This window comes from Hydractinia symbiolongicarpus, chromosome 1 (assembly GCF_029227915.1).
Source record: "Hydractinia symbiolongicarpus strain clone_291-10 chromosome 1, HSymV2.1, whole genome shotgun sequence".
NCBI lineage: Eukaryota > Metazoa > Cnidaria > Hydrozoa > Anthoathecata > Hydractiniidae > Hydractinia > Hydractinia symbiolongicarpus.
Window position 1 is genome coordinate 21,723,091 of NC_079875.1, and position 13,530 is coordinate 21,736,620.

At 36.2% G+C, this 13,530-nt stretch overlaps 1 protein-coding gene across 1 annotated transcript in view; it reads right to left on the reverse strand.

The window, feature by feature from the left end:
• LOC130645844 (ras-specific guanine nucleotide-releasing factor 2-like) overlaps nucleotides 1–13,530 on the reverse strand; it is a 31,185-nt gene that overhangs the window by 1,312 nt on the left and 16,343 nt on the right. The window contains exons 5-23 of the mRNA XM_057451958.1: nucleotides 13,173–13,277; nucleotides 12,235–12,383; nucleotides 11,604–11,683; nucleotides 10,162–10,238; nucleotides 9,969–10,085; nucleotides 9,537–9,644; nucleotides 9,347–9,464; nucleotides 9,043–9,176; nucleotides 8,501–8,701; nucleotides 5,967–6,118; nucleotides 4,946–5,024; nucleotides 4,548–4,758; nucleotides 2,189–4,107; nucleotides 1,712–1,824; nucleotides 1,304–1,510; nucleotides 1,107–1,191; nucleotides 778–975; nucleotides 567–646; nucleotides 308–425 (exon numbers count right to left, since the gene is read on the reverse strand). Of these exons, the coding sequence (XP_057307941.1) occupies nucleotides 308–425; nucleotides 567–646; nucleotides 778–975; nucleotides 1,107–1,191; nucleotides 1,304–1,510; nucleotides 1,712–1,824; nucleotides 2,189–4,107; nucleotides 4,548–4,758; nucleotides 4,946–5,024; nucleotides 5,967–6,118; nucleotides 8,501–8,701; nucleotides 9,043–9,176; nucleotides 9,347–9,464; nucleotides 9,537–9,644; nucleotides 9,969–10,085; nucleotides 10,162–10,238; nucleotides 11,604–11,683; nucleotides 12,235–12,383; nucleotides 13,173–13,277 (4,251 nt within the window). The remainder of the gene's footprint in view (nucleotides 1–307; nucleotides 426–566; nucleotides 647–777; nucleotides 976–1,106; nucleotides 1,192–1,303; nucleotides 1,511–1,711; nucleotides 1,825–2,188; nucleotides 4,108–4,547; nucleotides 4,759–4,945; nucleotides 5,025–5,966; nucleotides 6,119–8,500; nucleotides 8,702–9,042; nucleotides 9,177–9,346; nucleotides 9,465–9,536; nucleotides 9,645–9,968; nucleotides 10,086–10,161; nucleotides 10,239–11,603; nucleotides 11,684–12,234; nucleotides 12,384–13,172; nucleotides 13,278–13,530) is intronic.

The window sequence follows — 13,530 nt, forward strand, 5'->3', positions numbered from 1 at the left end:
CAAAATAGATTCATAATTTGATGGAGATTTTAGAATTCAGGAGGTATTGGGTTAAATTTTAGGAGAAACAACAAAAACGGCAATATGTTGGTAATTGTGGCAAAATTTAAGGAGAAATTGAGGTTTATTTTTAATTGTATAAATTACGAAAATATAATTGTTATAAGATAAACACAACACTTTTAGGATATATTAGGAGGAATTAATATTTTAAATCCAAATATAACGTTATGATCTTAGGAGGTGTGGCCACATGAAATAACGTCACATCCCGGGTGTGCACATCATACTTAAAGTTTGTTTTTACCCTGCACATTTTTGCGAAATTGACAAGTCCATCTTCGTTGAGAGTTTTTCCACCTTCATGTGCGAACAGTAGATCGGATAGGTAACTACCAAGATATGGTACACATGGAGGGTTGCACCTGTACGAACAAAAATCCAATCGTCATTACGATACGTGATAAATTGTTACCTTTATTTTTTTCGACCGAAAGATTCCAAGACTAAAAATTACCGAGAAACCAAAAGTGAATCGGCTTTTTGTTTTTGTTTGAGACACTTACATATGAACAGCTTCGCGTAGTTGTTTGAATGAACGATCAGCGCTGACTAACGTCCCGAGGTCGGTAAACACTTCTCTCAACTGTAAAATAAAAATAAATCAACTTGCTTAACAAGAACAATTTTTGTAAGAACGTATTTTCTTTTGTTTGGGATGAGATACGAAACAGTAGTTCAATTTGATATTAAATACACCAAACCAAATCGACTTACAGGTCTAGGCACTAGTTCCCAGGATTTCTTTAACCTGTGCACGGGACTGGCGTTCAGTCCACTTACTATCTCCATAATAGCATTAAAACTGTTCAAATCACGACAGTGCGCAGCGACGCGTATCCAAAATCCAATCATGGATGCTCTTTTTTGCGGAGACTCGCCGTGGACGACATTGTAACTGATCATGTTCGTCACCTAAAAAACAACGTCCGACACTGATATTACAATATGTGAGTTACAAAAATGATATTATTGAATATTTTTTTCTCCACGTCATGTTGAGCCATCTACATTATCTGTTTAAAAGCTAAACGGATAAAACTTGCCTGGTTAAACCTTTTAATAAACTTCATAATGCCAGGAGCCCTTATCTCTTTGTCTTTTTTCGTCCACTGACAACAAACAAACTCACTACAAAAAAAAATATTTGACAATACTTTGAAAACATTTGTATGGCTTTAGTTTACATGAATGAAGCAAAACCTACAGCCAGCAAAAGTACGTTAAATGAAAAATATCCTACTTGAAGGAGATTTTAGCGTATAGATAGTGCTCGAGGAGGGTCATATTCTCTGCAACAAGTTGATACGAATAAGTCTCCAGCGGTTTTATCTCCATCATGCCGAGATTGTGGTTGACATCGTTTTGTTGTTCTGTATTGTGTTGCTGTAGCAACAACTCGTCAAATGGGTGAACGGTTGCCATAGATTTGCGATGTGCGACAAGCGATCTAAACATACGCAACAAAGATTCAAACAGAGTTAAACTAAATCGGTACCTTTCTCCGATCCCTCGGGCTTTCACCAAAACTTGTCCCGTCCCACCCCGCTTACACTTAAATTGAGAAACACACTAGACAAGGCCACACCTTTTAAGCACAAATAAATAATTTTATAAATTTATTATGTAAATAAATACAAATATGACTCACTTCTCCAGGCTAGCTACGATTTCTTTCACCACAGGAAGCGTGCGCGTGTCTGCTTTGATGTCGTTAAAAAAATCATGCAAGCCCGTAATCATCTCAGGGTCTTCGATAAAATCCTGAAAAACACAATAATAAATAAACAAACTAACGTATTTTTAATCAATTTTGGTTCCCACCGCTCGCAAAATGGCTGACTCGCAGCATGTTTGGCGGACGCCGATTTGTCCTTGTAAAAACCATTCGAATTCTTCACCCAAGAACGTTAACCATACGTCACCCCTGTGGTAGCCAGAATAACCAGTCTCTGCCCGCTTTTATCGGGGAAATGAGAGCTGCCATGGATTTCTGTGGCATTTAGGCTCGTATGCAAAACTTGTTGCTTTGGTTGCACTCGGTTTTCATTTACTCGGTATAAATGCAACGAATCACTCGATATGTACCTGTGAACAAAGGTTCAAATGATAAAAAATACGCGTTTACCTTCGGATGCTTCGCCAACCAATGTTTAAAAATACTCATGATTTTCAAAGGTCCACGATTGACGGAAACAGTTTTCCTCATCGCGGCGGGAGGCCGTCCCTGCTCAAACACGGACGTCTTTCGCCTGGTGGGTCGGCTCGCTTCCTTTGGTGGACTGAACATACTTAAATGTTTTATAGGTGTTTTTATCTTCTTCTTTTTACCAAACGTGCGATCACCTTTAATTGATATGTTTAAATTATCTCCCGGCATGCTTTGTATACTCATTGCGTCAGCATCTATGGCTTTAACGTCTTTACTATCTACAGCAAGTGCGGTTACACTACCATTTGAAGACGTTCTGCCATGTTTTTCTTCAAGACTAATCGTGCTAGTACTTAAGTTCGATCTTAACCCTCTTTTTAGTTGTTCTGTTATAGATAGAGCCTGTTCCGATGAAGAACGTTTTAATCCACCCTTTTTGAACGGGCTGTGGAACGAGCCTAAAAAGATAGAGCGTTTTCTTTTCGGAGTCCCGTCTGGCGAAGGCTGTTTAACGTGAATAGTGGGAACAGAAGGAGACATGGGTAAACTCGACGTGGAGGAGAGCGGTTTTCTTCTAAATTTTATGTCGTTGTCAACGTCAGGCGATTCTTCTTCGTGCACCTCATTTGTCGTGTCGTAATAAGATTCCGACCTATTAAAACTTACACCAGTACGACGATTTTTTATGTTCAACAGAACGGGCATATCGTTATTTGGATCTGACGCCGAGCGATGTTTGCCGTCCTTTTCTTTCTTCTTCTTCTCCTTCTTCTTTCTTCGAAAATATGGCGAAGTAAAGGCTTTCTTTTGGTCAAGCGAGTTGCTTTTGCTTGGCAAGTTCAGCTCGGACGTGCTTCGTTTCTTACAGATCACTTCATCGCTGTGACTGTGCGGAACTAGCACAGTAGCCGATCGCCTGTCAACTGTAATGTCCAGAGTACTTTCAATAGACTGTACGCTATCAAGAGTACTTGTACAATCTAGATCGACGGAGCTGTCTGTATTATCAAACGTACTTGATTGATTCAGATCATCAGTAATTCCGATATGACTAGCGTTACTGTTCGTTCTACTAAATTCATCTGATATTCCAGACATGCTTTCGGATTTCGTGCTGATTGAAACTCTTTCATCGTTCAGTTCCGAACTTACATCCTTTTCTTCATCTCGCTCATCCAACTCGTCGTAACAGTCTTGTTCAACTAAGTCTTCTAACTGCACAGTACCGTTGCGTTGCGTAAAACTTTGCTCGTCAATTTGTACTTGCATACTTGTATTTTTATTTGAGTTAGTGTCATAGTTACACGAGCTATCAAACTCTGATACCACCATCGAAACATCGTTGTCTTTTTCTTCACCGGCATTACTAGCGCCTGAAATTAAAAAGTCGTTTATAGTAGGCGAGTTTTCTGTTCGTTTTGTGGTGTCGCTTAAATGCGATACACGAATAATTCTCGTAGCAGTGTCGTCGGTAGGAAAACCATCAGCCAACACATCACAAGAACGGCATTTGGCGAATGTATTCGGAGAGTTATCATTTTCCGACGTTTGATCGACCTGTGGTTGGGCGATGACCTCTACACTTTGAGAACGAGAAATTTTCTCCGTTGCGTTCGTTTGCTCGATAAACACATTACAGGCCGAGGCACTCCTCCGCAGTGGTTGGGATGATAGGCTCTCTGTTTCGCTGTTCACAGCAGCAGAATCGGCGCACCACTTTGTGGTGGCTGCAGCTTTTTTCGCCGGCGAATTTAAATGTTCTTTTAGCGTGTTATAGTTGAATACAGTAGTGGAAGCGAATGGAGATGCGGAGGAGTTAAACGAAGCTTCCAAATCTTCCATCGATGAAAAGCTCGACGTACTAAGAATGCTCCGAACACGACTCACACGACTCACTAAAAAAACAGAGGAATAAGGTTATTTCACATGTTCACAATGTACAGGAGAATTCTTATTTTTAGCAAAGACACCTCGTTGTTAGGGAGATACCTCGTTTTTCTATTTTGAATGGGAAAATGCTTTTTTCAGGTAAAAAAAATCATATCTCAAGTCGTATACATAGGATTTTTTTTCGATTCTTTAAGCTAGCGCTTCAAACCAAAGTGGCAGATACGTACGGAATGTCACCAATGCTGGTACACTAAAAAGGTTTTTAAGCTCTACCACTTACAATAAAAACGTTGTTCAAATATCTTGACGTCATATACTCACAAACTCCAATTGACATGCAGCAGTAAAAAGTACCGCGCAAATTTTACAGTGGCAAGATGAGAGTCTGTCAACAAAAGCCCGGACCACAGATTAAACATGAAATCCCAGTAAACTTCCCACTCACCAGCTAATTTTTTTCTGTCTGGCGAATCAACTTTTGGTGGCGAAGGTCGACCACCCATCACCTTCCAGTAAGCGCTTATCAACCCTTCCATCACTTCCTTACCACTCGTAAAAGCTCGGTACGTCAACAAAAACGTCTCCATAAAGTCGGCGCCTGGAAGTCTTGGATCTGATAATCGTTCAATAAGGCGATCGACACTGCCGTGCATGATCTAAAACGAAAACGCTGATTTCATTGCAAATCAAAACAGGAACTCAGCTTCGCACACAACAAGATCGTAAACAATATTACGAAGAAAATCTAAATAAAATTTTTACATAGTTTTGTAAAGTAGGGGTGGCCAAAGATTGATTAAGTAGGGGGAACTGTCATTTAACAACGTAAAATGAATGTCATACCTGCGGGAGGTGGTAAGGACCAACCAATTCGTCGCCATACTTGATGTCGTGAGAATCTTCGCGTAGCCGTGCGTCATCTCTGAGTAAAAAAAGTTTGACTTTAAAGCATCGAAACAACACGAAAACCAAGTTTAAAGTTTGAAAGTTCGATTTTTTACGCATCTTTTGAATACCTTAACGAGATTAATTTTTGGTGACAGATTTTTCGCAGATATATCTCTGCGAATCTTCGCAGAGATATATCTTCGTAAAAAGTGCGCGTTATCGTTTTTAGCGTAGACTTACTTTCGCGAAAACAGCAAAACGTCGCGAAATTCGGGCAAGTTAATTTTACAATTATTTAATGTCGTTAAGGGACAATAAAAAGTGAAAACTGCACTTGCTGTAACAAATATTGACGGGACAATTATCGACAACAGTGCACGTGTAACAAAAGCAATTTAATGACAGGGCTCCAAGTTCAACTCTTTTCACGTTCGTTCACACATCAATCGATGACCTAGAAACAAAATTTTCTTCTGTGCAGTGTGTCGAGTGCAAGCAACCAATAAGAGAAGATGGGCACTGATGGCGTGCCGAAATGAAAACAAAAAGTCTAAGTGCATAGACACAGGGTATGTCAATATCAACCAGCATGAGCTCAACACGGAATATTACCTACCGTATACTGTCTTCCTCAGCATTGACCGCCGTAAAATAGTACCCATTCTCCTGACATTTTATGCCGGTGGCTAGGTCACCAGCCTCTCTACTTAACACAACAGCTGATGTCCACTCCTTCATGAGGACGGCTGATTGCAAGATTTGCTTTTTTAATTCAATCGATATGTATATATAACTTTTATGGCTATATTTTTCTCCCAACAGATTATTAATACTTCGTATAAAAATTTAGAAACGCCACTTCAAGTTATAAAAAAATCCTGAACATGCAACATGAATTTTTTACCCTTTACAACACAACAAACAATTAGTAAGATAACAACAATTCTGAATAAGACACATCCGCGGCCTCACATACTTAAGAGGCAACACTGTATACTCTTCTTGTTTTACATCGAAAAGTAAAACATCTCTGGTTTCTTCATCGTGTTTCACACTGCAGTCTGGTTGAGTTTTGCTTACTTCTTCATCGCTGATGCTGTCTTCTTCAAGTGCCAAATTATAAATGCACTAAACAGAAACAAATACGCGAAACTGAAGCAAACTTATGAAGTTTAAAAATAAAAACCATTTAACCTTTCACTGGCTGACAACAAAATTAATTAAAATGGCGTTCTCAAACAATATAGTCAGTTATTTTTTTTAATAACATTTAACATCAAGAGACGTGTTTTATTAACAGTTTATGTCTATTTGATTCATCATGCATTGTATTATTATTGACTCCCTATCTTTGTGTTGATTTGTCTCCACAAACTCGTCCAACATTTCCAATGTCAATATTTACTTGTGCAGAGCACGCTACTATTCGACCAACACGTTCCAAATCGACCGATAATGAGTGAACGCTCGTGAAATAACGTCAGCGAGTAGAGGTCAAGATATTATGTAAAGAAGAGGATTGACGAATGTGAATACTTGACCAGGAAACGCAAACTCATTGAAAAAACGTACTCTCCTCATAAATAAAAAATCGAGAAAGTTCCCATTGGTTTACGGCTACAAATTTTTGAACATGTTGTTTACTAAAAAAGTCTTTCTTTCTATGTTAGATTCGAATTTAAGTTCAAATGCTTAGGTTTTTTTTAGGGTTTGTTTTCTTAAAAACTCCTTTTAACATTTTTTTGGTGGTGGAAATAGTCAGTTGTTTACCAGTTGCTCCATTTTTGAATTTCAGTCTTACGTTGCTCAGAAAATATTTCTTATAAAATGTGAATTACAAAAAAATTTGCAACGGTTTTTCCTAACAATGTTTCGTGTTTTGCAGAAAGTGTTCACTATGACGAATATTAATCTACTCCATAGATACAGTCACATCCTACCACAGATTTCGTACAGAACTTTCCCAAGTTACTTTCCCTGAAACATTTTTAGTAAACAACTTTTCGTTTGAATAAATTGTTTTTCACACAAGGTGAATACATTGAAAATTTATTTTTTGATTAAAATATTTTTTTATTCTTTTTATTACTGTGTTTTATCTTTAAAAAAAAACATCTTGAAGAACGATATCCAAGTTGTTTCTATTTTTGTTAAAAACTATCCGAGCTTTCTAAACATAGCATGAATCCTTCACATGTGATATTAGCCTCGCAACTCTACCACGTCAGCTGAACGAGAGTAGAATTGTTGACATCACGTCATCGTCGTCATTTTTGTTCTTACTTGACGTTGTTGGTGGAGCGCTCTTAAAATACAAATACTCCTCAACTCGCCCACACGCTTCTGAATGCCATTGTCATAGTTTTAAAGATTGGCCTGTTTCAGCGAAAAATGAGAAACATTTTCCCACAATAGAAAAGCTACTTCACATTGACAAGATTTTGAGAAGTAATGTAAACAATACCTTAAAGCAGAAGTGCTTAACACATTTAAAAAAAATTACATTTTACGACGTGTTTTTTTAGCAAACTTTTAAAGAAATTGTTTTTATTTCACGTGTTTATCAAATGATATCATAACAGTCACTGCCAGAAGGTACAAAAAACACCAATAATTTTCAGGAACTTCAACTACGTCAACAACGACAATACACGACGACAAAAACAGCAAAAACGTCGACATCGCTGACGACGACGGAAACGACAACACAATAAAGGTGACACAGTTGGAAACTACTTTAAAAAGCATGGGAAGAAGACGAGCAGGGACACAAATCTCTCGACTTCTGTCTGTCAATCAACATCATCGCGAAGAAACAAAAGAATGGAGCACTTGTCATCACATTGTTGGTGACAGTTGAAAAAAGTTCACGTTTAAAAATAACATTTTTAAAGTAGTTATTTCAACATGTGCTCTTCTATATTTTGGAAGAGAAATCATTTTGGTTGACGAGCAAGTGCAAGCAGTTATTCTTGTTGTTGGCTTCAGCAGAATGACTTTCTTTGTAAACACAACTTGTGTGATGCAGAGAAAGGTGCAAAATATGTATTGATTTTTTTACTTTTTTACTATTTTGTCGAATGTTAATTTGTAATTGTTTCTTATTGTTTCTTATTGTTTTATCGTTTTTATATTTGTTTTGTGTCCGTTTTCATGATGCTTCAATTCATTCTGGTAAAGTTTAAGCTTCTTGTTTTGTCGAAGTTTTCCAGCCTAGAGAGCGCAATTACAACCCTCTTACCCAACCTAGATGCATCAGGAAAAAATATATCGAAGAATATAACATTGAGTAACGAAAATACTCATCTGTTCGTTGCGACCAAAAGAAATAGAGGAAAAAAACCAAAGCAGTTCAAGAACATCGCTCTGTTTTATAGCTCGAGTGTTGATCATATAATAGACATGGGAATTCCCCTTGAACTCTTCTTCACACATCATATAAGACTACAGCAATAAATGAAAACATGGCCGCTCACATAAGTCAATAATGACATCTATCTGATAGCTTACCTGACTAATATCAGATGTCCAAACGGCCTTCTCAATAGCCTTTGTCGCCATTAGCGTCACGGAATATGGTTCACTGACTGACTCATTACCGCATGCGTTGATGTTGAGTGTGAAGGCTCGATTGTTCATGTGTTCTGGGTAGGAGGACTTCACGACGTCCTCTTCCAATGTTGCCATGCAGAGAGGAATTGAACCACAATGCTGGAAAACAAAGAAGCCAGTTTAAAAAAATCAAGACGCTATCTCCATTGCAGAAAAAAAAACAGAAACATTATTACAGCAATTTGATTGGTTAATCTACTAATTCTTTTGTCGGACCAAAAAAAATTCAAAGCTTCAAAAATCACTAGCATAGAAAAAAATCATTTTTAGCACTAAGAAACGCAGGGAAATTCCGTGTTTATTATGCTCAGTAAATTGTCTTATTAAAGTCAAGTAAAACAGTGCGCGAAAAAAACATTATGCGATCTGAAAGAAGAAAGGGGCTTCAGGATGGAAAGAATAAGAAAGATAATGAAAGCAGTTTGGAGAAGAACACCCACTTTTGAAAGTCGCAGTCTGCCATCTACAGTTCTTGATGCGATGATAAGATGATGACTGAAAAGAAAGCAATGCCGAACTTTCTCTTTCTTTAACGAAGCAAAACGCGAGTCCACACCAAGTTGCTTTAATACTCCTAAACACACACACAGAAATGCTGAAGCAGTTTGAATTTGCAGTAGTTTATATGCTTCAGACACATTCTGATGGTAAAGCCAGAAAAACCCTGTATTAAGCTTACTCTCTGGCGAAGCATTTTTTGATTTAACACTTGAAGAAATATTTAAACCAGGTGTCTGCACGTACCGTGACGAACAAACTTTTGATTTTCTGTCAGTAAAAGATGGCATCCGCCTTCGATCAACCTTTCAATTTCCAGCGTGTGTCGCAGGTTTTCACCTTCATCCAGAAAATGGTTGTAGGTCTATGTAAATAGGATATCAATAATTATACATCATCCAATCTGGTAAACTATCAAAAGTTTTTACTGCAATACCTGCGCCTCCTGCAACTTCTCTAAAATTATTTCCAATGCTTTCCGCTCCACATGGTCGGCTGGCGTTACTTCAAGGATGTCGTGAATATTACGAATATAATTCGGAATCTAAAAAAATTTACAAGCACAATAATAACTTTGGTGTAAGGAATAACTTTTACCAGGTGTAAACAAGTTATCCTTACAGCCATAAACAACTGAAACATCTTCACAAGAAAGCGTCAAACATCGTGCAACTGTAATTTCTTTCTGTTTACTGAACCTACTTGTCAGCGAAGCAGAAGGTTTCCATTTAAGACGAGCTCTTAACGAGGTAATTAGCAATTGATTGAAAACCACGTTGCAGCTCGTTAGCTAATCATCTTCATTAAACACCAAGTCATTAAAACAGAACATCGTCATCGGAGTAGGAGTAAAAATAAAAGAACTTACCACACGAATGGGATAGTGCAAGAACTGCTCCACAGTTTGACCATTGCACTCCGATTTGCTCTCATACCATCTCAACTGCTTCACAAATTCAGGACGCCTCTTGCATTCAGCCAGAGTCTAAAAGGTGAACGACAAATACAGGCTGGATGTCTAGTTTCGATAATTACCCTGCAAGTATGAGCAGCAGAAATACCTTAAATGCTGTGGCTATATTCTTTATATATTCGATATATATGGGCACTACGGTCACCACAGCGAATAGAATGTCATCTAGAAAATAACATGTTGAAATTATACAAATTAAGGTAAAAAGCCCAATTTAACCATGATTGATTTGTAGTAAATATGTAAGCTACACTAAAAAACTTTTTTCTTTAGCGCAGGTTTCATGCTGTTGTTAAGAAAACCGTACATAATTTCTACTAAGTTAAAAAAAAATAATTGAAGAACAACGAAACTGCTGAGGTTCTATCCTTGCACCAGCTTGTAAATAACCACCTAACTTTCCGCTCATGCACTGCAAAGCGCTGTCTCTTTGACAACTTTCCCAAAAGACTAATTACATCGTTAAAAAGTATGTTCACAGCATTTTTTCGAAAGCATAACGTAACCGTTACTTAATTAGCAAGGCTAATTGACCGCTTTAAATCAACTCCTTGGTTAGATATGATTTTAATTGTCTCTATTGTCATTGAGTTTACAGGGGAACATAAAAAAACATTTGCGGCTGCTTGGAATTAAAGCACCACAACGAAGAATATTATTACAACCTCAACAACCTCAGCATCATCAACGTCATCAACAATATAAAACAAGAACACAATATATCGCATAGATCCAACAACCTCCCTTCATATTTTCTACATTTTCGTTAAATCAGTCTGGTTTGATCGTCCATAGAATCAATATTAGCAACTCTCAACAGGCGAAAAATATATCAAATAAAAAATTTAAAAGCATGCAATTTAATCCACCCATTAACCAACCTCATTACAAGGCAGATAAATTTTAGGATCAGTGTGGGAAGTAAGCAAACTTGACATGAGAACTCAGCATGGTCAGGCCAACATTCATTGTGTAAGCTAATGAAAGAGACGTACTGCAGCCAGTACGTTTATAATGTTTCTTTAAAGTTTTTGGGAGGATTAAGAACATTTTGAACATCACAATAAACTTTTGACATGCAGTTTGTTGCAAGTTAAAATAAAGATGAAAAAATTTTAATACAGTGACGTCAAAGATTCGTAACATTGCTTCACAAACTGTATCGACTTATACTGTAGTTTATTTCAGAATTCAGCTGAACGGTATTGTGCATATTATTTCAAAACTTATACTTTCACTTCTTTTTACTTTAAACTTATTATTCCTGTTAATATTCTTAGAAAAAAACAGCCAAATGCAGACTGGCGTGTCGTATGCACGTCTCCTCACAAAACGTTTTACTACTAACAATATAAATTTGGTACTTCCTTGCGGCGTGTGATGACAGCTACATGAAACTTCTGGAGACCTCAAAAGCAAGTCCAGGTACGAATTTTTTTTTTCTTTTTTTATATTATTATATATTTACACATAGCAATGTTAGATTCAACAAAATTTTCAGAAAAGTAAAAAAAAAGAAAAGAAATGTACCTATTTGAATAGCTGGCCAATTCTTCATCCGAACTTCCATACCTTTCATGAACACTTGGTGCAGCACCAAAATAGATTCACTGAAATAGGAAAGTTCACTGTATTAAAAAATAGTTTTTCTGAGTCTCATAAACTTAAATTATTGTCTGTACACAATATGGTGCATTTGCTGCTTTATGTGCAGTGTCGCTACAGCATTCCTAGTGATGGTATGATCTGATAACTATCAGTGGTGTAATCTTGCACATTGACCATAATTTTCATGTATAAGTGTATCGTTCTGTCAGATTCAAAATGTGCAGCGATTATTTTAATTCATTCAAATAAGTCATTATAAAAAGACAAATCAAATAAAACCATCAAACGAGTTCTTCTTTTACAATACTTGAATATAAAGTCAGTGTGGAATTTATTTCTGTAAATGATTAACAAACTTTGTTAACATATTTTGCAGATAACACTCTGGATTTTCATCTAATAATTTCATCTGATAAAATATATCGCAATAACAGCATAAAAAAGCTCGTTAGACAATAAGAAAATGAACAATTTTATTTACTAACCTTACTAGGTGGAACAGAGATACCTACTTATCCTGTGTTATAGTCAATAAATTTAAAATAAGTCCAACCTGTTGCAAAATATTTTCTTTAGCTCGTCAGTGGTTATAGCAGCGTTATGAAAATATGCTACTTTTTTCATTGGCGCAAGAAAAGTTGATGTTAACACATTCATTTGTTGCAAGTAATCTTCTTCTGTAGCGATAAATTGTAAAAGCAGCTAAAAATAAGAAAATAAGCATTGTTATCCACAGTTATACACTACCGAATATCCCTATTGGTTTCTTGTGCTTAGTAAATAACATCAGTTTACTGCGCATGTTACTGTCAGTGAAATGTAAACATTTAAAGTTAGTCATAAAACTAAATATTGATTTAATAGGTTTATTTTCTGTGTTTGGTAGAATATAAAAACTAATCAACACAGCACAAGTGACGTATTATATAACAAACTGGTGGTGCAATCATAATTCTTTAAAATATTTTTAGAATTTAGCAGTTTCCGCAACCCAGATAAAACAATTCTGTCAGTATGAATTGCTAGCTTATATAAATTTGTCCTTTCACACCCCTGTTTTTCGTGTTTTAATTTTTTTGTACAAATAATTGGTTTGCACACTTTATCTTAATATATCAATATAAAACTTGATATACTTTTTTTCTTAAAATGTCATAATCTCAACTGGAACCAAATTTGCACGAGCCATATTTGATTATTTCAATATCATTACTTTTTAAAATCTTCAAAAATATCACAAGGAAAATTGTTTAGTTTGGAAAGCACACTATAATGTATCAGTGAATAAAATGATAGTTTTGATGGCTTGAAATAAATCGAGCACATCTGATTTTCCATGTCTAAGGAACTCAAACAAACAAGAACAAAGATGAAAAAAGATCTCTTGCTTCATTTTCATACTTTTCCACGCTGCTAATTTCACTTGGCTTTAATTTTTGTAACTCAACTTGCAAAGAAAGGAAAATAATAAAACTCAAGGTATATAATTACTTTGTTTCTTTTGTTAAGATTTGATGCACCAAATGATTGAATGTATGATTTTATGAAACCATTCCATCGTCTACTTGTTAACCACGAGCGAACTTTTGCTTGGAGCTAAACGGAGATGAGAAACAATAAAATAAAACCCAAAATTTTTTGTTTGCAGACTTTATTTTAAATAACAACTGAAAAAGGGTGGATTCTAAAGAAAAGGACAAATAAAAAAAAATTTACAAATTTTGTATATATATTTACAGTTATTTATAGTTACATGGAATAGAATAAAAAATATCACATTTCATTAGGCTCATTTTGATAAAGGGAGGAGGAAAGAGGGCAGCTGGGGTTTATTGTGTATTTAACTGGC